Genomic DNA, 27,574 nt, shown 5'->3' on the forward strand with positions numbered 1-27,574 from the left:
AATCTAAAACATCTTTGCACAGGCCAGAGGCTGGGCCAATCAGTATACTACTACTCCTTCAGCAAGAGAGGAAACCAAACTTACTTGATCAGCATCAGAGAAAATACACCTACACCTTCCAGTCCTTCACTGTCCTAGAGTAGCAAGGCAGTGCAGGCCCAGCTGAAAGCAGCTGTTTTTTAAATACAAATTCTAAAAGCACATCCCCCCAGTTATTGCCATGCCTCTCTTCCCCAGTGTTTCCCAACACATTTCTGTAAGAAGTGTCACTGGCTTCATTCTTGCAACAAAGCTTGTGATGAACTACCTGCTCTAGGACAGAATGATTAGTTCAGTGACTGCTGCACAAATTTGGGGGTAGAGCTAGCATTTAATATTCACCAGTAAACTCAACAAGCAGCCCTCTTCATGATTTTGAAAGGAGTTGAAATAAAAAAAATAATTACAAAGGTAAAACCAGTTAAATCCCTCAGTGCTTGCTTCATTCTCAACCTGAAAAAGTGAAGATTGCCTCTTTTGATATCCTGAATGAAAAAGTATTTTGATTAAAAAAAGAAAAACCAAAAAGCCTCCAGCATGACCCCTACAAACAAAAACTCCAGTTTATGGCTTCTTTTTGTTTGCTGCCTGCCATATGCTGTTCATCATTCTGCTGCTTACTACAACTGGCTCTGTAAGAACATTTCATTTAATGCCATTGCAACTGGTTTAAATACATACATATAATTTAGAAAGCAAGTGAAAAGACAAAACATTTATTTTAATTAGGGTTTTATACATAGCATGCATCTGAAAACAAACTCTTTATCATGTAACATATCACTCTGGTTTCTGCACCAAGGGTGTACAATCTCAGACACAATGAATGGGTACCGTCACCTACACTACTGTATACAGAGATATAAAAATATACACAACAGTTCAATTTTACAGAGCAACAGAGCTGAGTGAATACTGTGCACTGCACTCTCCGAGCCTGGACAGCTGAGCATCCAGACTGCAAAGGCAACAGGAACACTGCAGAGATCGTAACTGGGCTCAGAAGAAACAGCATCAGAACTCTGACACAGTGTAAAAATATAAGGCAGAAGCCACTTTCTTCTGAATCGTAGGGAAGAGCAGAGCACACTGAGACTCTCCATTCTTGCTTTTAAAAGTAGTTCCAGCAAGGAGTTGTACATGCAAAACATCAACAGTGCAACAACAAAAGAATACTGAACAGTAGCTCAATTGTACAAACTTAAAAAATGTAACATGTACTTTATGCATCTCCTCACAAAATATCTAGGATTTGTCAGTGCATTAGTGTTAAAGTGGCATTAAAAAAACTTCTGCTATTATAACAGATGCAGAATTATTTTGGAAATGCATAGCATCTACATTTTTATTGTCTTTGTAATTATTCAGTTGGCATAGGCACCATTCTAGTCACGCCAGCATTAAGAAGAATTCATGGTGGAAACAGCCATTCTTATCAGTTCATACACAGGTATTCTTGACTGCTTGTCTTGATTTTGATTTCAACAAATAAATGCTTTTTTAAATTCAAAAATATACCCTATGATTATGAAAAGAACTATATACAACATACCTAAGACACAGGGTTAGCTGGCTGCCATACGTGTAACACACAAGAGAAACATTCAAGTTTGACAGATATTTTTTCTTTTTGAGATGAAAGGCCTTTGGGTTGGAAGCATATCAGAGACAACAGTGCAGTAGGCTGAGAATTCCTTTAGCTCAGTTCAGAACTAAGGCATTGTATGATAAAATATACATTTTTATATTTGGTGCAATGTTACTGTCAATTTTAGAATCTAAATCACATCAAATGCTGTCATTTGTCACTCTAGTAAACGCACATACCCATCTTCTATCACAAATGCAAACCTTTGTGGGGAAAAAATTATCAAACACTAAACCTATTTTTTTTTTCTAATTTGACATTGAAGAAAAACTGCTAAGCCAAACAAACTCTAGAATCCCCCCAAAAACCCTATGGTAGGACTTGACATCCTCCTAGTCTTCATTTGCCAAAAAGTAGCCCAAAATTAAACATATCACTGAACTTCACTAAAAAGAAATTAAGATTTTAAATTGCTACTTCAAATTACTTTTTGCTTAAGTTTTCCAATTATCCACTCATTTTATGCTTGCTGCCCCCTCTGATTATCTCCCAGTGTTGCCCTTCTCCTGTCATTCCTATATGGCTGCCCTCTAAAGTTTCTCTGATACTGGTAGCCGTCATCTCTGCTTCTGCTGGGTGGTCCTTTCCAGGCCTCCTCATTTCTTTGGAACTGGTATCCTCCCCTGCTGGAATAACCCCTGTCAGGTCTGGGCCTTCTGCCTCCTCCGTAAGTCTGGTTATAGAACTGCTTGGATCTGCCACTCCTCAGCATGTCAGAAACCTCAGTGTCATCTTCAGAGCTCTCCTCTCTTGTTCTCTGGGCCCTGCTTTCCGTTTGCACGTTCCCAGCACCCTTGGACTCTCTCCCTTTAGCAGGCCTCTCCTTCCGGCTGGGAGTGCCGGGTTTCGGTTCGTTTTTGGGAGGTTCTGCCAGCAGTGGCTGCATGCTTGGCCCTGCCGTCGGCCTCTCCGGGCCCTGTGTCTGTGGAGGGCGATGCTGCTGCCCGGCTGCTTTCTGCTTAGGAGTGGCTGAAGGACAGGTTTGCTCCAGCTGGGGTGCCCTGGCTGAAGTGTCTTTTGGGGTCCCTGCAGCAGCCACTGGGAATGGAACAGTATTGGAGCCGCTGCCACTGTTGGTCTTCTGGAGCGGCTCTGCACAGTTCACTCCAGGAACTGGAGGGCTGCATTCTTTGCCCACGTACGTGCTGGCAGAGGTGCCAGCTGCTGCCTCTTTGTCCTCAGGAGACAAGACAAGATTAGGTCTTGCTACTGAATTCTCAATGAAGCCCTGAACTGGGTACCCATACCAGAAGTGAGGAAAGAAAGGAGGTGCTATTGGAACAGCTCCTAGAAAGTGATTGTGTCCAAAGGGCGGCTGCGGGAACATATTTTTCCCTCTCAGGGACTCCTCGTAGTTCGCATGAAGAGCTTGCGCTGGATTCTCCGGTTCAACACAGACCTGTCCTTGACTTTCTGTCACCTGAGCTGAAGGTATGATCAGAGGCAGTGATGGAGATCTGTCAACCTGTGGAATCTGACCATTGGACCTGGCCTCGGTCTGGACAGCGAAGTGCCTGTTTGGTCGTGCAGTTTCATTTTCGTTCTGAGCAGGAGCAGCCTCCTGGAACCAGGGGTTGTGTGGATACACAGGAAGGGACACGTTTGGGTACATCCTACAAGTAGCTAAATAGGCCTGGTGCAGGGGGTACAGGTAAGAATGGGGTGCCCACATGGGACAACTGTATGCCTGCAAGACAGCAGGGAAAAAAAATTAAAAATCAGTTATTTGGTCTTTGGAATATTCAGAGAGACATAAAAGCACACCAGTCATTACCAGTCATTTACCATTTCAAAACAGTTAATTATAGGAGATAAAAGTGAATTTTCTTTACAGTAACTGCCCTCAATTCTAAATCCTATGACTCTAGGATGGTGTTCTTATTTTTTGCTTCCCTTCCAAATGCAGTTGAAATGGGCAACAGTTATGATCAGTAAGAAAACTTAATAACGATTTCTATATGGTTAAAGACATAAAGCTTGACTTAGTAAGTCATGTTCTAGCTACGTGTTTGAAGACAAACATCTCAAACTCATTTTCCAGAATCACACTTACTAATTGGCAGTTTCTTCTACTAGACCTCACTTTGCAAAGGCCACAACACTGAAGTTGTCCACCTCAGGTGGTGATCCCTTCCCTTTTCTCTACCTCCACATCAATGAACTGGACTCTGTAGAACAGTTCCTGGAGCAAACCATCCTGAAAAGCCTATGCAGAGCTCCTCTGCAGGAGCCCCTTCCCTCTCAGTGTGCAGTGGAAGGGTGTGGGCAGGGCAGGTCTGGAGCAGAGCAGCAGACAGACAATGCAGAGGGCCTGCTCTACCCTGTGACACCAGTGGAGCAGCACAGCCTCTAGAACGTGGGCTGGGACCAGCAGATGGTGCTGAAGCACCAAATGACAGGCTAGATCCTAAATAATCCATAGCGGCTGACATGCTTGGGACTCTCCTTACTGCTAAGGAAACTCACGCTGTTTAAATGCAATATGGTAACACTTGCTAATTAATGACTTACAGACTTCCTATTAAGCACAGAGACTTATATTAGGCAGAGGTATCATATTTACATTGGAAACTCTGCTGAATATTCCCGTCTTTCCATGCCCAGACACAAAAGAATATTTGTTGCTATGGCCAAAGTCCCATGAAATAAGCCCAAGAGCTCTCAGCACCTTGCCCCAAGTCATTTGCCTGACAGAAGGAGTAAGGAGGTAAAAAAGGAACATTTTTTGTACAGAAGACAGAAAGAAAGCAAACAACTTTGCCTTGCCAAGCAATGGCAGATGCTGGGATTTGGCTAAGCCTCTTCCCCAACCACACACACAGATTTGCATCACGTGTACACAGTCACACTACTATAATTACCGAAAAAGTAGAATACTATTATCATTAACCTGAGCAGAAAGAACAGACATGCAGGGTACTTAAGGGAGTGTCCCCAGGTAAAGATTTTGGGATCTGTGCTGCACTGGCTTTGCCAATACACAGCCAGGGTTGAAGTCTGAGGGCATTTTTCTCATTCTCTATGCATGCCATCCAAAAGAAGTATCTTCACATTCACAATTTATCTGTGACTTTGTAAAGCACAATTTGCTGGCTGTGCAGCCACAGATGGAAGCCAAAAGGTCTCACTATGCTACTGACATGAATTTGATTTCTGCTGACTTGAAGTGTACTGTGGACAACTGCTAGAATCCCAGTTAACAGAACACAAAACAAGGAAGTATTTCAAAGTGAAAGATGGACTTGAAACGTACACCTGCAGCAACAAAACTTCTGCACTCCAAGTACCAACAATTATTTATAAGTGGTTTTTGTAACAAAAATTAAAACATAAGGAAGCTTGAAGAGTTACCTTCACACCAAGATTGAAGAAAAATCTAAGAATATTCTTATCTAAAAAAATAGAAAGAACAAAAATATTTGTAAGGACCTAAAATATTTCGTCTGATACAAAAACTGCATGAAGTTCCATTTCAGGAGAGAACACTGGTATTAAGTTACTACATGCATGTCTTCAATTGATTAGTTGGGGTTTTTTGCCACAGTAAGATATCTAGAACACAACAGCAGTTTAAATTTCAGTTTTAACAGTCTGTGAACTTCTAGTTTTTAAAGAAACAGTTCACTAAACAAACACCGCTGTGCAGTCAGCCATGAGATGTTCTTTATTGACATACCTTGCATTCATAGTATGCCAAACCTGTATTTTCCCAGATCAGTAAGGAAATGCTCAACAGCTTCCAAGCTTTTAAGTGACATGTGCAAACCTATTACTCTGACAGGAGCAGTTCTCCAAAGATAATTATTTACACACACAAAACCTCAAGTTATGATAGGGCAAGCTAAGAACCACAGAATGATCCTACCAGATTTCCAGGTGTGACCACCAGAAACAGTCACAATGTTGCCAATGCAAACTAAAGAGTTACAACTCTATTCAATATTCCTTCCCACATCTTAAATCACGGAATGACAACTATTGGATCTTTGGACAAAGAATAACAACAGGACCAAAAAAAGTTGTGTTTATCTACAGTTTAAGAAAAGAAGACCTATTAGGAAAAATGGTGTCAAATTCAGACTTCTCACCTTTAGGTAAGTCTTCCCCAGTACTGCACAGGGAGTAAGGAGGTGCAACGGCTCTTTCTCCCTTTTCATTAAAAGGGAATCCAGGGTATAGTGGATCCTGGTAGGGATTCAGAGTCTGAGGCAAAGGCATTAAAGGCTGGTTAACTGCTTGTAGCCACACAGGAACTCCAGCACCTGAAGCAGATGTTACCTGAGCCTGTGATACAATAGAGTCAGGTCCCGTTGCTGGTCCTGGCATCAGTGAAGAAGCAGGTATTTGGGTTGGAATACCTAGAGGGAAAAAAACCCAACATAGATACATAGATACATATATATATATATGGAACAGGTATCAATGCATAGCTATATACAGATAAATAATCACAAACCAAAAGACATCAGAAAGATTTAATGCAGCAGATTCAAATTGCAGAGAATAGTTTTCAGAAAGAATGAAACAAGTAAGCTAAGCTTTCCAGAAATAGCTAGACTTATCCCTTGTTTCTTTTTAAAATTATGAATGCCAGAAGGAAATAGGAAGGAGGAAAAAATGGGGGAAATGAAACTTTCACGTGAATTCCTGAAGTTCTCATTCTGACTAGTCATTTAGAGTCAACTCTGAATTTGAGCTTAGATCAACTGGGCTGCACATCTTCTGTCACAGACACAGTCACGTGAGACAGGATTGTGATTGTCACATGTGAACAAAGCAGGGTGATCTGAAAGCTGGTTCTTGTACAGAAACAGCAGTGTCAGAGAAAATTCAGCACCTGATCTAATGAGCACTGTTGATTCTAAGCTAACTTCACAGACCACAAGATATGCACAGCATACCAAAACCCATTACACTGGCTTTGCAGCTCAGGTCCAAATGGATCTCATTAGTTTCAGACATACAAGCCCCAAGCTGAGTCCTCAGGAGTCAACCAAGGAGCCTATTACTACATGGGACAGAGAGCACAAACACCAGGTGTCAATGTGCTGTCTGACAATATGTTCTACCTTAAGTAGATCTCAAAACTCAATGCTATCCCACTCAAGAGGAAAAACAGCCAATTAAGTACACAACCCTCTTATACCTTCAGGATGGGAATCAAGCAAACTGTACATACAGGCAATCAAAGATACATTAGAACTCTCACTAGCTTTCAGCAGTGAGAAACTACATTCCTATGAATGCCTGCCTTTGGAATGTGAAATTATACGAGACAGTGTCTCCTGCGAGTATCTTCAACTTGGTAACAAGAGTTGAATTATTTTCCAGGGTTAGTAATTTGTTATTTATGTTAGTATTTCTGCAAACCTGCTGGTCCGTATGTTGCTGGCTCACTTGGCCAAGCTGGCACAATGGCTGGTACAGAAGGCACTGCTGGAGGTAAATGCACCTCAGAGAAGACTGGAGAGGGTGTCGGAGTTACGCTCGGCAAGTTCTCGGTCAGGTTCTGTAAAAACAAACAAATCTGAATCCCATCATGGCTGGTGACGCTGATGACTCAGCCTTATCTGGACTACCACCATCCCCACAGGGAAGTAGTAACTAGGAACATACCCAAAGAGACCTGAGCTGCATCACTGTGTGAAGAACTCTGCTCTGAGCTCTGTCTAGCCATGCGTGTACCACAGAGCCACTAGTGCTGGAACCATCTCCTCAAGCTTTACATTTAAGTATCTCCCACCCAAAAGAAAAGCCACCCTCACAAGCAATTACCAATAACCTCGGAGAAACCTGAAAAGGAAAAGCTATAGAATTTAAGCGAAAAGCACAGTTACCTTGGCAGAAAGATATGAAATAACCCCTCTCTTCTTCAGAAAAGAATAGATATACTTTTACTTTTCTATCAAGGGCTGTCCTTTATGCTGGACATAACAGATTCCTAACTGTAAATACGAAATTTTAGCATTATCACCATAGAAATGACCATGTAATTAAAAGCCAGTATTGTAATACATACGTGGCTGTGATGAAGCTCCCCTTTGTCTGAAGTCTCCTGACTGGAAAACTTTGAAATCAAACAAACATTTCTTACTTGCTCAGCAACAATCGGAGAATCTGTTTTTACTTGTTCCAAAGGAGATGAAGCTTTTGGATAACTCTCATCTTGACTATTCTTCTAAAGCAAAGTTAGAAACAACATACACAGCTAGTCTAATAACAAGATTAACTTTACAAAGAGTTATTCACAAACAGTAAACCACACTCCATACCAAGTGGGCTAAGCACCCATCACATATTATACTAATGTGACATTTTGCTCATTGAAAGGACAGCAAAGGTTAAAAGCCAACAAGAGGCCATAAATCTTCACTGAACTTCAGAGCTCATGGTCTGTTAGCACAACAGCTATTAGCAAACATCAAATCTTCTCTGGTCCCATTATACTGAAAGTACAGACTGTACTAAGCAATTACAAATCCAGATTTGTAAGTGCTCTCAATAGCCCAGGTTTGAGGACTCCGATTGCAGAGAAAGACTAAGTATAGGTTACAGGGCTGAGGAAAGCTGGCAGAAATACAAGTCTCCAGCCTTAGGAGTATTTTACTAAAAGCTGTAAAGCAGCAGCAGCAATCACAGCTCTAAAGGCAGCTATTGCTCTGCTAATCATGTATCAGAGAAGCAATAACATTAAAAAAAAATTTGGTCTTTTCTTTAAGATTACCTCAGATGAATTTGGCTCAAGCTTCTGACTTAAGTGGATCTGCCTGGAATTTGACTCTGCAACACCAAGACATAACCTAGTAAATGAACCATTACACCACTTATGGCTATCACAACTTCAGCCAGTTAGTTTGTCTTTCCAAAATTAAACTTTCAAAATCAAACCTATACCTTAGTATATATTACTTCAGAAAACTTAAATTTCTATTTTTACCAAAGATCAAAGCATCCGAAAACAAACAGTTGTTTGGGCAGTAACAGAGCAGCTACTTCAACCTGGGTTTTCCAAGCTCTACAGGAGTTTTTTACTGATGTTTGGAAAACATTTCAGTGATGCTTGGGGAAAGCAGGAACGAAATGCAGCTGTCCTTTAAATATATTCATCCTAAATTGCTCCTAATAAAACAGAAATATGTACTTCGCTTAGAGGGAAAGTGCTCTGATTGGCATTTTCATATTCAAGTATTAAGATAAAAGAAGCTCAAAGTCTTGTCTACTTTTGACTGAGTAAAAACAGTTTAGAATGTTGCAGTGGATTAAAAGATCTAAAAAAGTTTTCAGACTGCTGCACAAAGTTTCATTCCTGAAGCACCAGCAAACACTTTGGTGGGGAAGGCAGTGTTAAAAAACAGTCATGACATAGTAAGATCTGAACAAGCTCTTCACATTCTGGCTTATGTTCACACCTGGCTACCACTGCTTTTCAATCAAACTCATGCCCAGATTATCCATAGCAGATACAGACTTTTTAGAAGTTTGTTATATACTCTGTCACAACTAGACAGCAGTATAAATGGAAATAGTATTGATTTTGAGAATTACTGCCAAATCCCCAAGCAGCAATAGGAATCCCTAAACACTCGGAAGTATACTTGATTCCCACAGGATTGGTAACCTAGTTTCACAAGAGGCAATGCAATCCAGAGTGTCACAAAAAGCAGAGAAAGCTGGACGTGCCATGCGCTTCAGTCAAATTCATCATGACAGTGGAGTCTTTACTTTCTCTCCAGCTTTCTCTACGTGAACATTCCTTAAAAAATGTGAACATTCTTTAAAATATTCCTTTGCAATTAGCAGACATTTACTAACTACCTCCTCCTGGCACCTACAGCTTTATTCTATTACTGCCATTTTCCACTTCCTCAGAGAGGAGGAAAAGCTTTAAGTCCATGAAGAGAAGCTGAAGTGTTGTAACCAACTCGGGGGGGAGAGAAAATCCAAACAAAATTTTGACCACGTGACAGAGCTTTCTACTGTAAACAGGTTTGTTTTTCCAATCCTTCTGTACCCTTCTCCCCTTCCTGTACCATGGTATGCTAATTCTTAACCATGCCACAGTGAATACTTTTACCTGCTTCATAAATGGCATAAAGGGCATAATGCTCCTCCCATTGGCACTTTCTGCCACACATTCTAGAATTTCAAAAGGATCTAATTTACGGTAGTTCTGATAAGTCTTTTAGTTTTTCTCATTTCTCTTCCCATTTACTACAAAACTTCCAGCCAGGAATTTTTTTTCCCCGTTTACTACAAAAATTTCTCAGCCTCATTCACAAAGCAGGGAAATGTACTTTCTTCACAAACCACACCCTTGCTACCTCCATCCCAGTTTAGTTTGGCACTGCTACTTAGGGTAACTTCCCCCTTGTTGCCTAAACAGATGCCCCATCTCGAATAAATTCTGAGGCTGGTAACAAAACCAAGCAAATAAAAAGCCCAGCTATTATTTAAACCCATTTAGTTTTACCTTTCTCCTTCTGCTCTTCCACCTCTGCTGTCCACTTGCTGTTTCTTCTTTCGCTATTCGATAACTTTTTGTGGTTTACATTATCCACAGTCTGTATAGCAGCCTGACAGACTGACTGGTTCTGAAAAAGTTGACAAAAGCAGAAATATCGCTTTATGTAATCAGTCCAATGACACTTACCATCATTTGGCTATGATACTATAATGCCTTCATGACAAATAATATTTATGTCTGTGATAGGCAGAAAGGGGAAGGAGGTTGGGAGTCTGACTCAGTATCCTGTAGATTCATCCATTCTTTCTCATTCATTGCTACATTTTGCCAAGTGCCCTTTAAGAGCATTCATGTCACTAGCTGACGTGACAAAATCTGTTTCAGACAATAAATCACATCCTCCTCCTGCAGGTGAGCAAACACAGCAAACTGTTACTGCTCAGGAGAGAACAACCTTAGTCCCTTAGGCTTCAGTCTTTCACCTAATCATTCTCCCCAGCCTTGTTCTTCTTTCTGTTTGCCCTAGGATTTAAACCCCAAAAGCCCTACACATCTCTAGAACAAACCTATGTGGAGAGTAGCTCTTTACCCACAGGATCTGATCGCTTCCCTGGATGTACTGAGACTCCCACCCATTTTCATTAAAATTGCATCAGTAGAATGATCTCTCCAAAATCCTACAAATACAGATGCTCATGTGTCTCCCATATTTACACACCTAAAGCACTGTGTGGATGTTCAATTATTCCCAGGATAAACTACTTTGTGTATTTTCTTATCTTTAAAATATAAAGCATTGTAGATACCTGTACTTTTAATTACCAAGCAAGTGCAAAATTAATGTCCCTAGTTTTTGAATTGCAGTGTGATTCAAGGACAGCAAACCAATGGCTAATGAAGGGTTCATAGACAAGTATGGAAAGTGCACTGTTAATTACAAGGAATGCAGCATACATTGCAAAGAGCAGGAAAAGCTTGTTCATCCCGCTGCTGGATCTCATAAAGGGAACGAGACTCCTCTATGGCCTGCTTCTCCCTGCGCTCCTCCGGAGACAGCCCAAAGTAGTTACAGTCCCTGCCGCCATGGCTCAGCTCCTCGCTTCGCTCGCGCTCCGCTTTCCTGCGCAGGAAAAAAGGAAGCAGGATCACTCAGACTAGGAAATTCTGGATCAAACCCAAGACAAACTCGTGGGTTACGAGAAAGGAAGAAGATGCAAGTATGGAAATAGAAATTCTGCTGCAGTAGCCCAAGGAATCAAAAATTCACTACCAACAAATGCAGGCCAAAAGGTCTTCTAATACTCCTTTCAAGTGGTAAGTCAGAACACAAAGCAGGTTCAGCAGAAGCTGAGGGAAGATCTTAGCCATGCCCAAGAAGCACTTGCAACATTATTTCAGCCCCAACCAAAAAGAAAAACAACTACAAAATAATCCACACTAACATCCACTTTCCAAGAAAAAAATGTGGCTTTGTAGGCAGCTTCTGCCATGGAAGAAAAAAAAATATTTTTCCCATGCTTGTGTGTATTCTTAAGGACCTGGGACGCTTCCTAAGAATTCAATGGCAATGTATTTCAAAAGAGTATGTTGGAAGCATCTGAAGCAGGTACCTGGGCTTCCAGAAGCTCCGTTAAGAGTTCAAGCCAGGGAAGATGCTGTTTGCAGTTTTACCTTGCAGACTGGGAAGGATTCCTGCCCGGAGCTTTTTGCTCAGTTGAGGTCTGATGAAGTTGGGGCCCAGAACCCAAGAACTGGTGCTGCCTGGTTCCCACAGTATGCTGAAGTCGAGGAGGTAGTGCTGACTGGGGTTTGATTGACTTGCTCTGATTCTTTGGCCCTCTGCACTCTGCATCTGTGATAACAACATGAAAACAGGTAAGACTTTTGTTTTAATCATTTTTTTAAGCTCTTTGGGACAAAACATCTAACAAAGAAGATTCTGCCACACAAAGACAGGTACCAGGTACAGTCCTACCAGGCTGAGCATTCTGCCCCCACATTGGGTAAAACTTTTTTATCTTCTTCCCTGGCACAGTGTTCCAGCCCTCCATAGGAGAGGTCTGTGGAAGAGGTTTAAGGCTCTTCAGTGAGACAGCATGCCTACAAAACAAAGAATTATAGAGGGAATAATATCTTAAAAGACCAGACTGGGACTTGCATAAATTAATACCACATGTTCACTAATACTGACAGATCTTTCCAGTTTTGAGAAGGCTGATTTCAAAGTCCTTGGCCTTTATGATTACACTCAAGCAATGTGTAGAAAAGCAAACCATTTTTTATTCCTTTTTACATAAAACTAGCAAGTTGACATAAACTTATCTAGAAAAGAATGATCAGCCATTTATGAAGTGCCTATTGTAATGCCTTCGGGGCCGACAGAAAAAGAGAATGATCCCAAAAAGCAATATACTCAGATAAAAGCAATACTTAGATAAATTTATTACCAGTGCTGCAATAGGTGCCAACATTGAAAGATGTTACATTGATGGCATATATCCCAGAACAATTACTGCCTTTTTAATTGAGGATGCTAGAGGATAATCCAAGTAACTGTTTACATTATTTGAAAGGTTATTTATTTATATATTTATTATATAGTAATATAATATTATAATGTATAACTATAATAATGTAATATATTCTATATTAATAGACTAATGTAAATATATAGCTAGTAGAATATATTTGTTATATATTTATATTATTCAAACAGGTTAAATTCCAATTTTAAAAGGATTCAAACTGCAGGATACTCCTCAGATCTCATAATTCTTTTTAATGGTGATCAAATAAGATAAATGGGCATCTTTCTCATTTACCTTGACTGAAACAGTTTCCTCTTCCCAAACTACAATCAGTGTGAGTTTTTTTGACCCAGAAGTCACAGGGCTTACAGCAGAGCAGTCTCAAACTGCTCTCTCCCTGCCTACTCCCCACCAAACCACCCCAACAAACAAAAAACCCCACCCCACACAAACAAAACCATCAAATCCACAACCCACAACAACAACTTCAAACACTTTTTTTGTCCCAGGTAGGGCAAAGATGATGCTGATCTAAACAGCAACTTGGCACTCTGTGTGAAATCAGGCAGAGCTACTCAACCACCAGAGGAGCTCGGTGCTTTAATGGACCTTTCAATACAAAAATCTTGTCACAAATTTAGCATCTAATTATTAAGAACAAGCAACACCTTATAAGCCTGGTGTCAATCTGTTTAGGAATGAATCTTGTGCACAAAGTTTAAAATATTATTGATGTAACTACTGTCTACTGTTCTGCTCTGCAAGTAATACCCAGACTACTTGGCACTACAGAAAGAAGTATGAAATTATAACCAATTTTTCCTTTTTTTAATAGTATGCTGCTTTCTTAACAAATTTGTGGCAGTACTGCTCCAAGTAAAGAAACAGATACATTTCAGGGGCTCAAGTTAACTCTGAACCAAAGTAATGCTTTGTTCAGTTTGGTGCTCCTTTCCAAAAGGGATTAAGCACTCACTTTGCTCCAAGCTCTTCTACAAATACAACAACTGGCCCATTCTCTGAAAAAACTTCTTGAATATGGGCATTATAAAATTTCCCATTATGGTCTAAGCGCACCTGTAAAGAACAAGAATAAGGAAAAAAAGTGGATTAGCTCCAAAGATGACTGTGAGAGGAGTGAACTCTTTAAAATATCAACAATGAGAAACAGAACTTTTCCTCTGGGCAATTGAAGACCTGAGAAATACACATCAGAGTTCAGTAAATGAATCAAAAGCCAATCTTCAATCCCTACTGCTCCTTCAAAAAGAAATACAAATACTATTAAAACAAACACACACACACAACACTAAACAAACAGCCCGCAAACAAACAGCTTGCTGAGGAACGCTACTTAATGAAATATGCTTTTCAAAACCACATGAGAAAGTTAAAAGCAATCAGTGCAGCCAGGCTTTTCAGCTTTACTGAAAACACTCTCTCGCACAATAAAACTCAAAGCTTTTGCCTATTAAAATCCACTTCAGTAAAATGTAGTCTAATTAGGAACATAATGAACACCAACTACTTCAGGAGTTATTCTTCAGAAGGTTTTTTTAAGAACAATCAAAAAAAGTTCTTTAGACATGATCATAGTGTTAGTTGTCTGACTGACATTCCATGTTCTTAAAATTCTTCTGCTGAATACAAAATAAATTTCTTCATGTTTCACTACAGCATTTGGCTTTACAGTTGTATTAATTTCGTCAACTCTAACTTTCACTATTCACTTCATGTTTTCTTCCCATGTTTTTAGACTATATATTTACTGTCTTGCCACATACATAGAAAATTTGACAGAGAGAATATATTAATTACCAGAGTGTCTCCTCCTAATAATACCTGTAAATAAATACTAAACAAGACAGCCTTTGGGTCTTAAATGCACATTTTAAGTCTGTACTATTAAGCAATAAATAATCAACTAGGCATTAGGTTGGTTTGGTTTGAGGGCCAGGGGATTGAGGGCTTGTGGCTTTGTGGAGTATTTTGTGGATGGGTTTTTTTTTTTAGGTTTGGAGATGTGTTTTCCCTACAGTTTAGTCACTATGGTCGATTTCATTAGACAAATTAAAAAGTACAAACTAGAAGAGCCTCTGTGCTACATGATTACCCCAAGTGAATATTCTGTCATTAATATTAATAACTTTAAGAGATGGTCAAATGTCCTATAAAGAATCACATTTAGCAGAGTACCACCAGTTTAATTAACACACTTAAGGAGACTAATCTACAAATTGAGAATTTAATGGCAAACCTTGGTTCTTCTTAAGCAGCAACACTTAATACAAATCTTTATAGAATTTGAAGACCAATTGTGTAACACACTTGCAACACCCCGAGAGGAAGAATCGCCCAACTGCAGTAACTAAAGCAAACCCAACTGCAGGGATCTGCAGTAACTAAAGCAAGCTGTACTTCATTACTTGGAAGTACTGAGATTTTATCAAAGCCAATGTACAAAGATTAATCACTATCTCCAGTGCCAAACATAAACACATGGATATACAGTTCCACGCTTAATGTTGAGGCTCTCAGTCATCTTACTACATACACTCTTGGAATTAACCTTGTGGCTTTTTAATGGTGCAAAATTGCACTGATCAGTTGTATGTTATGCTGTAAGTCATGAACACTGCCAACAATTAAAGAACAAGTATATCCTCAGCGGAAGACACAACCCAAGAGTATTTATAAAGTAGCAATATCAAAATAGTTAACAAAGAGGGAAAATGGACATCTTGAGCAAAATGTTAATGTGTCCATAAACTACAATTCAATATTACTTACTTTACATTTATCTCCAATGGAGTATTGCATGCCAGCAGCAATAGAAAAATCTTGTTTTTGCTGATCTGTAAATACAGAAGCAGTAATATGGTGTTAGTTTAAATATACCAAACTGCCACTTGAATCAGTTTTTCAGAAGAGCTTCACTTAACACAGCTTGCAAAAGCTGCAACTTTGAAGTCTTCTGTTACTCACCCCATTTGGATCGGAGCCAAACATCGTATTCAATGTTTCTGTAAACCAAGGGATCAAGCGATTTCAGAACCTTTTTAGGCAACACCAATGAGGTGGGATTCCCATTGCTCTCAAGGTGCTGCGTGGAACAGAACAAAGTGCTAAATGGTCAACTGCACAGACATGTCCAGCTTTGCATATTTCAATCACAGCACTCAAGCCTTGTACTGAAACACAGAAATGCTGAAAATACATAGAGCATAAAGAGCTTTGAAAAAATAATTAAATGGTGTTCTTTTAACTATGCCAGAACAAATCTAAGAACTAAGCAGCACTAAAAAGGACATTTACCCACCCACCTCTGAGTAAATCAAAAATATACATTACTTTCAAAGAAAACAGGTTGTTTTTAGAATATTACATGTTAGGAAAGCTAGTAACTCAGGAGTCTCTCATGAACATTAAATACTAAAAATATAGCCCAGTACAAGTTATTAGAAAGAAAATAAATCTCAATGGATAAATACCTTGTTGCCAGAAAGAGACTTCATTCCATTCATATCACTAACTGTTGTAGCTTTACTTCTGTAATGGGACAGAGGCAAGTTATGTTTTCATAATGAATTACAGCATTACTAAGGCTTGAAATCAGGTAAGACAAACCTAAATAAGAAAAAAATAATGATACTACCATTCTCTATATATTTTCCTGACAATAAGCATATCACAGAATATCTTCATCTATTGAAGTGAAAAAGCAGTCTAAAATAAAAACTGTATTTTTAACTTTCTTTGATAATGAAATAAGATTTTGGGCTTAAGCACAAGTTTTAGGAAGTCTATCTTATGTGTGCTTTTCTGTCACTTAAAGGAGAAAAAAAAAAAAAAAAAAAAAAAAAAAAAGCAAGGGGTGGAAGACCAGGGAAACAAAAGTCCTCTTTAAATGTTTGCAACTACATGAGGAAAACCTTGCAAAAGCAGACATAAAAAAACCCTCAAAACTAAAACCTACACCGTTAGTTAACTTCCATCAGGCATTCTAATTTACTCTTACTTTCTACACCTGACATCACCAGAAAAAAACTTTCCACAGAGAAAGTTCCAAGTATTTTTCCTACAGCAGTTGTAGGCAACTGTCAGCATTAACTTCTCCCAAAACTACTGAACTTACTAACAACGTAAGTGAAAAGTTTATATTTATAAAATGAAAAGAATCTTCTGGAAAACTAGCTTATGAAACATGCTGAAGTCAACTTCAGCAAAACAAGCTTGTTTTCAACAAGCAAAAAAGATTTAGGACTTCATAAACTCAGCAAAGTGTCTGTAATTTGTGTTAACTAGGTCAAGAATCATATACACACATGCCAGCCCCTGCATTATAGGACATATGGTTTAAATCAAAAACATTGAGTTCCACAGTCTCCGGTGAGCATATGACCCCATTTCCAAAGGTGCTAAGGAGGTTAGCAGGATATTTTCTTAGGAATCCCAAAGATACAGGGCACAGCTACTGCATTTGAATCCCAGGAAAGCTCCAAGAACAAAAAGAAATAAAGATTTCCATTAGCTGACATTTAGCTATAGTAATTGTTTCCTCAGGCAGAAATACTTTGTATTTTAATTGGCAACATTCCCTAGTATTTTTTTTTTCCAAACACAAGAAATAGCTAATCCCTTTCCCACAATTTTTTTTAAATTTCCTGTGATGATTTCCATTATCTTCCTTTCTGTTGTTTTCAACCTGTGGGAGAAACCAGCTCCCAACAGCTCAAAGAACTTCTGCCACATGCCACACAGCAGAGCCCTAGGGAAGGACTGTAACAATCAGTGGGAGGTGGGGACATGATCCACTGATGCAGCATCATCTCCACAGTTTCAGTGGAATTTCATACAAACCAGAGTTAAGAACCTTATTAAACAGAAGAAAAACTGCCAATATGTATGTGCAAAAATGGCACTGTGAATGACTGACTGTGCAAAAGGAGTCAGGTCAAAATCTCAAAGCTTGCTACAGCATCCAGCAAAAATATATAAACCCACTTCTTTATGATCCACATCAAAATGGAGCAAGCTGTATCTATATGTCTCCATCAGCTTCAACTCAAGCAGGTATTCCAGCCCCCAGAGGTGGAAGCCACACAAGTTGGATCAGATTCCTGTAACTCTACTCAGCTGCAGAGTAAGCCAAGTCATTCTCACAGAGACTGGCACACTGACAGTTCTCCCAGACAATTCTGCTACTCTAAACAGGAAGAGGCACATGTTGCAATGGCAACAATCCATTATGTAAAGAGACTCAAAGCTAGATTGCAGGAAGAACAGAGGAAAGCCAGAAGCCTGTCCTTAGGTCAGTGAAGATTACACATTGCATTCTTTCACACTTCTAACTCTACCTCTTTATGCTTCTTTTCTTAGTTGTTTTTATATGTTTTCAACCCTGACCATTGGATTCCACCATCCACCAGAAATTCAGAAAATTCATTTAACATGTGCTCACAGGCAACTTTTCAATTTCATTTACCTGTAGTTGTCATCTTCCGAATCTGAAGCAGACACTTCACTGCTCCCATTACTTTCCTCTGTCACACCAACAGCACTAAGTTCTGCCATGATTTTCTTTACATCCATATCAAACACCTTCTCATAGAGCAACTCATACAGCAGAGCTGGGGAAGAGGAGGAGAAAGTGGAAGAGCAAAATCAAGTACCAGCTAAATCAGTTTTTATTCCACTATTTCAGACAGCAATCATACAGTCATTGACAACTCCATCTGAAAACCAAGCTACTGAAAAGAACTGTAACAAACCTCCATACAGAGACTTTTCCTGAAACCTAACAGTGACAGCTTTAAGATTTTTGGTAAAAATATGTTCTAACTAACAGCTTAATACTTACACTGACACAGAGCAGCCTTCTCTGCATACTCTATGGGATACACAATATCATAGTGGTTTCCATTTGAGAAGCACAGCAACACCTATATAAAAAAATCACATGGATATTTTAGGCTTTGCATCTCACTTAATTTTTCATAAGCACTACCTTTAAATTCAATTTATGGCACCCACATGCTTTGTTATCTCTCAGGATCTCAATGTATCAATAAAATAATCAAAATGTTTGGTGGATGACCTTTAAACCAAACAGAATTTGAACAAAAGCCAAAAAAAAATTAAGACAGAGATTAGTGCCTGAAAATTTTTTTTTCAGAATTTTATATTAGCAGGACGATATGCCACACCCTAAATACATCCTACCTATTTAAAAAGAGGTGTTATATGTGTTAACAGCACAACTGCCTTAAACATGTACAAAATAAACTGCTAAAACTGAATTCTCAGAACTTTTCATTGTGCTGAATAATAAAAGTCATACGCAACTACTTCTGTTTATAAAGTAGTCTTACTTCAGCCTGTCACAATAGCCATGATTTTTCTTTTTTTACCTTATCAGAAAAACCATTTTCAGTTACACGTGAAGGAGAAGCATTTGGCTCCTGGTATATTATGAAATCTTTCCTGGAAAAAAAGGTAGCAGTTAAGAATTTATTTTAAAAGTAGTATCAATAACAATTTGAGCATTGAGGTCAAATTCAAGGAAGATACATAACCACAGAAAACACCTCTGAAAACACAGGTTTCTCTGCTATAATCAATCTCTATCATGATTTTAAGCTTAAATATTTTTTCTCTCCCTTTCAAACTGTCACCTCCTTCAACTTCTTTCTCACATAGGCAAAAATGTTATCAGTCTTGCAAAATAATTTAGTATATTCACAGTTTCTGGATTAAAAAAAAAAAAAAGGCAACTTTTTACAACTACTCAGAAAAAGCAATTCTGAGAGGAAAAGAAGACTCATGCACTTCAGGCAGCAAAGAAAAATTTACTAGATAACCAACCTATATTTGTGAGAGGTCTGAGGAGTGAAAGGGAAATCAAACCTTTTTGTTTCTGTCCTATGCTGAAAAGTCTGAAAGTCACTTACTGGAACAGAACAGGAAATTCTTACTTCCCTTAAGTGTGCCAGCATGCAGGAGAGGGAGCAACTCTTTCCCCTTAACTCCACCAGTATTCCTACTTTCCCTGAGACTCTAAACTGCCTTTTCAATAGAAGGCTGTCTTCCCAAAACAAGCACAGCAATAACTACTCTTGTGTGTTCACCTCTGCAGTAAAATACTACATAAGAGTTACACCTGTGCCACAAAACCCTCCTGGTGCTTTCAATGGGTATTTTAAAAACACACTGTTATTAACCAGGATTTGTCTCCATTTATCAGCTGTGGTCCTGGATACCAGTGTGGCACAACTGCAAAATAAACTACTCCTGTTTATGAGAATACATTTCTCATGGCCAGAAATACAACAGATCATGATCATCCAGTTTCTGATGTGATTAGGCATCCAATTCTGGTGACTTAAATTGAGTTATATCCCTCTACAACCCGGCTCAGTGTAACCATCAGTCCTTCTCACTAAGCCTCTTGCACCAAGCTTTGCTCTGACTTTCAGCTCAGTCCTCCCCCATCCACACAACTCTGAGCTGGTCATTCACTTCACAAAATGCAAAGAGAGAATTCCATAAAATTTCCCACACACAACACTCAAAGTGCCCAAAGGTAATATTTAACTAGTTTGATTCTTTCCTCTTATCAGCTGTCTCATCAATAGACAAAGCCATTAACTTACAGTAAACATTTTGAAATTCTGAATTTTTAATGAGTTTATAAACAGTAGACAGTGAAGATGCTGTGGATTACTCACTCCCTTGCACAATAATTAGAAAGCAGTTATAAATATTCAGCACATTGTTTCTCACTACTTTGTGAATAAAGATTTAGCATATAGGAAATGGGTACAGCTCACATATGAGCAATAGGGTTAGCACTAAAGCCTTGGTGAATAAAAGGAAGAAAAGCAATTTTAACAGAAAAACTGGGATACTAAAATTCACAAAATACAAACTGTATGAGATTACCCACAACTGGCTGTGCAACTGAGATACATGGCATTATTGCAAACTCACTTTTCTATTTTATTTAATCCCTTGACAGCTGCAATTTTCAAATATATTTAAAATTTTAGAGGACTATGGTATGGTATAACGTAATTCTATCTTTGCTGTTTGAACTGATCTACTAACAAACAACAGAAATTATCTCAGTAAAACATATTGAAAGGTTTTCTTACTTGTACATAAGAGAAAGGGCACTTATTTCTACTTGTCCAACCCATTCCTGTATTGAAAACAAAAGAAAGCTAAATTCAAACAAATATACAATTATACCTCCTCATAAGCAGATCAAGAGGTGCAAGAAATCATTGTCGAAAATAAATATACGAACACTGAATCTGGAGTTCAACAAGACATAAAAACACAATTACCTAAATCATTTTGCAGTAGAGAGTACGTACATAAAATTCCCGTAATTCAAAGACTTAAGCTCAATCAAAAACACTTCAGAGGAAAAAAATCCAATTAGCCATCAACTTCAACAAAAGCTTTCTATTATAAATCAGGTCTAACATACCTGTGGATTTTCCAAACTTTTTAAATAATCTTCAAATGGCCCCTCTATGAACTGTATTAAAAAAAAAAAAAAAAAAACAACCAGCAGTAATTAGTCATTTTCAGTAGTGCACCATACAGAATCCCCAACCTGTGACCCACTGTACCACTGGGAATGCACCACTGGCTGGAAATGGAAGTTTCCCCTGCCCTCACAAAGCTTACAACCTTTACAAATATAAAGGGGTGTTGAGATGAAGGAATGAACAGTCAAACACACAGGTTTGCCTTGCAGAAAATAATCACACAAACAGCTTTCAAAATCATCACACAAGTAAAATAAACAAACAAAACCCCCCAAAAAGAAACTCAGCAGACAAATGGGGAATCTGGAAGAAAGCAAAGATGATGTGATATAGATGTTTATGGGCAATTCATCTAAGGCATGCAGAGCATCACTGAAGAGAGAATTGTGGACTTGAATTCAAACATCTTGTTAAATAAACAACCATGGACAATCAGAAACAGGAGTCCCATTTCCATACTGTGGAAGCAGTGGTAAGATCTAGTACAGCCAACTCATTCAGCACTTTTTCCTCTGTTTTTTATCACCTCAAACTGCTTTTACTTTCAGCAAAGGATGCAAACAATCAAGCTACACTTCAAGTGCCAGCCCAAGAAAGTGATCCTTCAACTGCACTCCCTAACACACATGAGGAGGCCAAATTCACATTTGCCAAGAGCAGATAAAGATGCTGCAGTAGTTGAGACAACTTCAAAGTGTTTCAGCCACACAGGTCACAGAGAGGCTGCTTTTAAAAATTGCTCTTTAGTCACTATCTGCTTGATTTACCGGAAATTAAGACCCACAGAGGAGCAAACCAAGAAGGAAATCCCTTTATAAATTTGAGCTACAAGCTGGATGGCCTCTTTACCCACAGTGATTAAGAAACAAGATAATAAGGAGAACTGAGTGGAGTAATGAAATTAAAAGTTCTGCTTTAGCCATTTGGAAGTGAGAAGAACTAAAAAGCCTGGCCCACATTTTTAATTTAGATAGAAGCAATTGGGTGTGAAGTTTAAAAAGGTGGATCAGCCAAACATGATCACAGACAGCAGTTACTTTTTGTGTCAAAATTAAAGGACATGAAGATAATGCACAGAGGAAGAAAGGAAGGACCCCGGGAAGTTCTCTTAGGAAACTGAAGAGTTAGAGAATGAATGTAACACGGCAGCAATTCAAGGTAACACTGCAAGACAGGCCAAGGATGGAAATTAAGATGGTGGCTACACTCCTGAAATCTTGGTTGTAACAGTATCAGTGGAAAGAAAGACACAAATTTAAACTGAAATTATAACAACAGAGAGAAGAGGAACTTCAGGAAGCACCACCATGTCAATAGAGCATAATGACTGAGTAGGTAGCAAGTGAACAGCTGAACCAGGAGATTAGGGAAAGAAGCATTTGTTGTTTATGCTGTTTGGCGTTTTTAAAGAGAGATAACAGTGGTGTATTCCAGACAGAAAACACAAAGCAGAGTGAGAGACAGAGGTATCAAAGGAGATCAGCAGAGCTGAAGCGAGGTATCCGTGGGAGGAAGAACACTGGGAAATGAGAACAAATATGAAACACCTACTCACACAAGAAACTTTTAAAAAGGAGACTTTTCAGAAGGAGTAAATCTGTCAATCTGTAAAGATTGACAGAGGACAGGTCATACCTTGGGATAATGTCTGAGGGGGAAAAAAGAACACTGGGACCAGGAGTTTGGATGAGAGAGACCAAAACAATACTAAAACCAGCTAGGGCTAACAAAGCAGTGATAGGAAACAACATACACTTCAGAGTCAAAAAGGGTATGGAATTTCACAACACTACATAATGGAACAAAAGGAAAGAAGTAGAGAAGCAGATATTGGAATGAGAGGGGAAATTCTAGAAAGAAAGGGATTAAAAAGTCAGCAGTGAAAAAAAGAAGTAAGAAGAGGGATATCCAAGAGTTAGAAGCAACCAGACAGAGTCAAGTCAGAGCAGCATTGTCCCAGAGAGATCTGCTGTATTTTATATCATTAATTCCTGATAACTTCCACATTTATGTGATCACTCACATTAGAGCTGAGGGTACTATGTCAGAAATTACAGCGCAAAGACACACCCTTATTCCTACCTTCCTTCTCTTCCCTATGCCAGTGCATACATAAAACAGTCTTTGTATTTTGGGTCTGGGTAAATTTAGAACAGAAAAAAAGAGTAATAATCTTCTAGTAGCAAATCCTTACACATACTAACTCCCCTTCTGTCTGTCCTGGAAATCAGGTAACAGTATATACACTAGAATCCATACAAACAGAAGAACCATCATTGATTAATGCTCTTTTAAAAGGAAGAAAAAAAAAAGGAATTTGTAATGTTAGCACCAACATTGACCAAGTATAATGAATATCAAAATATTTTGCATCCATGGCTGATGAAAAGTTTAGTTACAGATGTTTAGGGGAAAAAAAAAACCTACAGTGCCAATGCATAATAAACTGCAGACCCTGAAAAAATTTCACTAATCTCATCAGTTAAATCCCTTATACACTGGAAAAGCAATTAATTAGCACAACAAGAACATTTTATGACTTTAATAAAAGTAGGAATTATACTAAACTAAAATCCTGATTATAGCAGCTTCACTATAGACTATTGAAGATTAAGTTTGCTTTTCCTTCTTCATGAGCATTTAAAACTTCTCCCACACCACATCGGTCCAAGAAGTAGACAAGCCTCTCCAGGCTTTTGAAAATGAGTTACTACCACATATATGCTAATTAACTTAAGTAGCACCAACTGGTATTTAGCTACGATGAATACTGGACAAACACAAGGAAGTGCAGAATATACCAAAGAGGAAGGAATAAAGTAACTTTTCTTAAATGCTGACAAAGAAAACAAAAATACTTACTGCTTCAAATTTCTCCCTATTTTTCCGAAGATAGTCTACACAAGCCATCCTAACATCAATGTGTCGAGACTGAGAGTGCAACACCTACAAAGGGAGAAAGAGAACAAGGTGACATTGGATCTCAGGAGTTTTGATGACAGGCCACAAATAATTAATGACTGCTGTCTAAATACAGGCTTGGAAATACTCTAGTTTTATTTTTAAGAATATTTAATATGCATACTCATTCAGCAGCAATATCTTCAGGCAAGTCAAACCTCAATTACTTAATAAAAAATTAATTGACTGCGGAATTCACAGGTTTGCTAAATTCAAACCTTCAATTTTATGAGGATTTACAAAGCAAATGAATAGCATTTATTGTTAATCTTTAACTGCCTTCTTTGTAAAGGACTTCAGTTAATTGACAGAAGTTACAGCAGGAATGGATGAGGAAGCCATCTACCAAACTGCATTCATTCAAACAAAATCCAACCAAGTCTCACAATGCACGTTTACTTTCTCTTCAAAAGGCGTGTTGGCCAAATACTTTTTTGGAAGCCAGGAATTCAGTTCCCTGAATATGACACCTGCATTCTACCTCTCATTCAAATCTCTACTGGAAAACTATTACTTTCATCACATATTACAGGTTATCTCAGTACAACCTAGGGAAGTCCCAGACAATTTAAGTTGCAGTGTCTCTTGCAGTCCTTACAAACCACCCTTAAAATAAATCACTTCCAAATTCAGTTTTTCTGAATGAAGAGTACACAAATGAGACCAAATTTGCAGATAAACACTTAATAACTCTGAATTAAAGACCTTACTTTCTTAGAAGTCATTTCCAACCTAAATGATTCCATAATAAGAATAGGATGTTAAAAACATAACAGCTGAAAAAAGTTCTATGAACACTGAAGTGTGAGAGATACTTTGTATGTATTAATTAAAAAGTCAGAATAGCAACATATATATATATATATACACATGTATATATATAAATATATTCCCTTGAGATAAAAAAATCCACCCACTTCCAGTCAATAGTGTTTGATTGCCTGAACTTATCAATTCAGTGGGGAAAGGAATTTTTTTTAAAGTGATCTGTGTATAATTAGCACAGGAATCTGGGTTCCCACAATCAGAAGCACCAGAGCTCCCACTGCTGTTTGCTTGTACTTAAGACAAGATGACGCTGTCGCTTTTTTCCTTTAACACTAACACTGAAATGGGGGAGGGGAATTCAACAGGAAGAAGAGAAATTAAATTACTCACTTTCTCTAATTTTACAGTCAACTAATTAACAAAACTAAGAACGTGTCTTTTCAGCTCTGAATTCCTTTTCCTAGACAATCTCATACCCAGCAGCTGTATTGCGATATTGAGATCTTACACTGAAAAAAGCTCTGAGGAGGCGGCGGAAGGTCAAAACAGATAAGGATTTCTTGGTGGCAGGAGGCAGCTGAACACACATAACTTCTCTCACCTCGCAAGGTAGAAATTATTTTTAAAAAGTCACGTTTTTTACCGGCACATGACTGCATAACCTTAACCTATACGTGTCTGCGTTTTAACACTAATTACCACCCACTAATGAGATCCACTTCCCATGCTTTCGTGAGAAGGAGCTTTGTTTATGTAACCACTTACCTGCTCGGCCACAGCCCTGAAGAGGCAGGAGCCATCCTTAGCCACTTTCTTCCTGTACAAGCCCTGAGATCGCAGGTAGCGGTCCATGGACGTGTCCCCGGGGGTGTCCCTGCCGCTGCCGGGGTGGCTCTGCTCCCCTCCGCCGGCCCTGCCCGCCGCATCCATGTTCACCGAGGAGAACGCCGCACCCCTCCTAGTCCCACATGGCGAGGAGAAGCCGCGACGCAGCTCCGGGGCCGGGCACAGGTGCAGCAGGCAGCCGCAGGAGCAGGAACGGGAGCGGCAGGAAGAGCAGCAGCCGGCTTCACGTTGTCCACTCGCATGTGGGGAGCGCGGAGAAAAGCGGCAAAGTTTCCTGCGCAGCCCGGACTCGCAGCTCCGTCACTGCCGCGGCTTCCCGGCTGCTGGGAGGGCCGGGGGCAGCTCCGGCGGGTCCCGGTGCCGGGGGGAGTGGGCGCGTCCCAGGCGCACAGCCGGCCTGCGGGCGGAAAACAAAAGGGAAAGGAAGGACACGTGCGGCCCGCCGGGAGGGAGGGGGAGAGAGAGGCGGAGGGCGCAAACAGGAGCGTAACCTGGCGCTTATTTTCACTTTCAGCCCGGGCGCTGCTGGGAGCCGTAGTCCCGGAGGAGGAGGAAGCAGGAGGAGGCGGACACAGCGCCCGGGCCGGGCTGTCAGCCTTGCTCCCGGTCAGGATCATTCCATTGCTTCTTAGTTCAGAACCAACACCGGGGGGTGGTTGGTGAAAAACTCAGCATAACCCGGCATTGTGCGCTCGCAGCACACAAAGCCAGATATATCCTGGGCTGAATCCAAAGCAGCGTGGGCAGCAGGGCAAGGGGGGGATTCTCTATCCCCCCCTCTAATCCCCTCCGCTGAGACTCCACCTGGAATATAGTGTCCAGCTCTGGTGCTCCCAGCACAAGGAGAACACAGAACTGCTGGAGCAGGTTCAGAGGAGGCCACAAAGTTGGTAATGGGACTGGGGCACCTTCCCTATAAAGACAGGCTGAGAAAGTTCGGGCTGTTCAGCCTGGAGAAGAGGAGGCTGCATGAAAATCATACAACAAACTTACAGTATCTGAAGGAAACCTAAAAGGAAGCAGAAGAAGGACTCGGAACTGTAGTGATGGGACAAGAAATAAAAGGTTCAAACTCACAGGGTGGAAATTTAGGTTAGATATTAGGAAGCAATTCTCTACTGTGAGAGTGGTGAGACATTGGAGCATGTTGCCCACAGAAGCTGTGAATGCCCCATCCCTGGAAGTGTTCAAGGCCAGGTTGGATAAGGCCTTGGGCAACCTGGTCTAATGAGAGGTGTCCCTGCACAGGGAAGTGGAGTTGGGACTAGATGATCTTTAAGGTCCATTCAAACCCCTTAACACTCTATGATTCTGTCTGAAACCTAATCCACAGTATGTGGGTATCTCTGCTAAGTTAGGCTTCATTTAGTTTGGGGTTTCCCCCCAACAGATGAGATTGTAAGATTATTTTTTACCTCCATCCACTTGCAGGAAAGAAGATGAAAATAAAACAGAGATAGTAAAAGAGGGCTTGATTGAAAATGGGATTTTAAAAAGCCACAGCCTTTCAATACTTTTAATGTATTACTTTTCTTGTATGCCACTCCTAGTTGTAAGAAGCCCAAACATTTGTATCACAATTGCATTATTAAATTTTGCTTGGCATTGTAAATGGGATTTAGAAGGTTTTGATGCACAAATGTTACAAGGAAGGATGCTCTTCAAACTTGTAAGCCATCTTGAATGGAAACCCTGATTTTTACTTTCAGCTGATAGTAATAAGCCTACGGAGGGTGGTGACTTGAGATCCCTAGGTAATAAT

The 27,574-nt window shown here is 39.6% G+C and overlaps 1 protein-coding gene and 1 long non-coding RNA gene across 11 annotated transcripts; one reads left to right on the plus strand and one right to left on the minus strand.

Annotated features, from left to right (window-relative positions):
- Positions 1 to 739: 739 nt before the first annotated feature.
- OTUD4 (OTU deubiquitinase 4) lies at positions 740 to 26,225 on the minus strand. 10 transcript variants are annotated; one of them, XM_068187741.1, is made up of 22 exons: positions 25,732 to 26,202; positions 24,100 to 24,183; positions 21,174 to 21,224; positions 20,833 to 20,879; positions 19,090 to 19,162; positions 18,540 to 18,621; positions 18,165 to 18,309; positions 16,171 to 16,228; positions 15,665 to 15,782; positions 15,470 to 15,534; positions 13,656 to 13,756; positions 12,127 to 12,251; positions 11,823 to 12,003; positions 11,106 to 11,271; positions 10,158 to 10,278; positions 8,412 to 8,467; positions 7,707 to 7,865; positions 7,058 to 7,196; positions 5,966 to 6,045; positions 5,776 to 5,872; positions 5,039 to 5,079; positions 740 to 3,374 (listed from the first exon to the last, which is right to left on the minus strand). In XM_068187741.1, exons 1-22 carry the CDS (start codon positions 25,894 to 25,896, stop codon positions 2,148 to 2,150), a joined length of 3,381 nt encoding a protein of 1,126 aa, XP_068043842.1. In that variant the 5' UTR covers positions 25,897 to 26,202; the 3' UTR covers positions 740 to 2,147. The 10 variants fall into 10 exon arrangements, with proteins under 10 accessions (XP_068043842.1, XP_068043839.1, XP_068043838.1 ...); XM_068187738.1 differs by having other exon boundaries at positions 5,776 to 5,890; positions 25,732 to 26,201; XM_068187737.1 differs by having other exon boundaries at positions 5,776 to 6,045; positions 7,707 to 7,862; positions 25,732 to 26,205.
- Positions 9,481 to 11,273, plus strand: LOC137472549 (uncharacterized). Its single transcript, XR_010998259.1, has 2 exons — positions 9,481 to 9,673; positions 11,016 to 11,273. It is a non-coding gene; the product is annotated as an uncharacterized lncRNA (long non-coding RNA).
- Positions 26,226 to 27,574: the final 1,349 nt, after the last annotated feature.

Source organism: Anomalospiza imberbis, chromosome 4 (assembly GCF_031753505.1).
Source record: "Anomalospiza imberbis isolate Cuckoo-Finch-1a 21T00152 chromosome 4, ASM3175350v1, whole genome shotgun sequence".
In the NCBI taxonomy this organism is placed as follows: Eukaryota; Metazoa; Chordata; class Aves; order Passeriformes; family Viduidae; genus Anomalospiza; species Anomalospiza imberbis.

Bases quoted from the DNA above. Each gene is read 5' to 3' on its own strand.
- OTUD4 (XM_068187736.1), bottom strand. From the start codon at position 25,896: ATGGATGCGGCGGGCAGGGCCGGCGGAGGGGAGCAGAGCCACCCCGGC. The intron at 21,225-24,099 runs GTAAGTATTTTT...TTTTTAATACAG, and splicing joins ATAGGGAGAAATTTGAAGCA to TTCATAGAGGGGCCATTTGA. The intron at 15,783-16,170 runs GTATTTATCCAT...TGTTCCACGCAG, and splicing joins AGTCTCTTTCTGGCAACAAG to CACCTTGAGAGCAATGGGAA.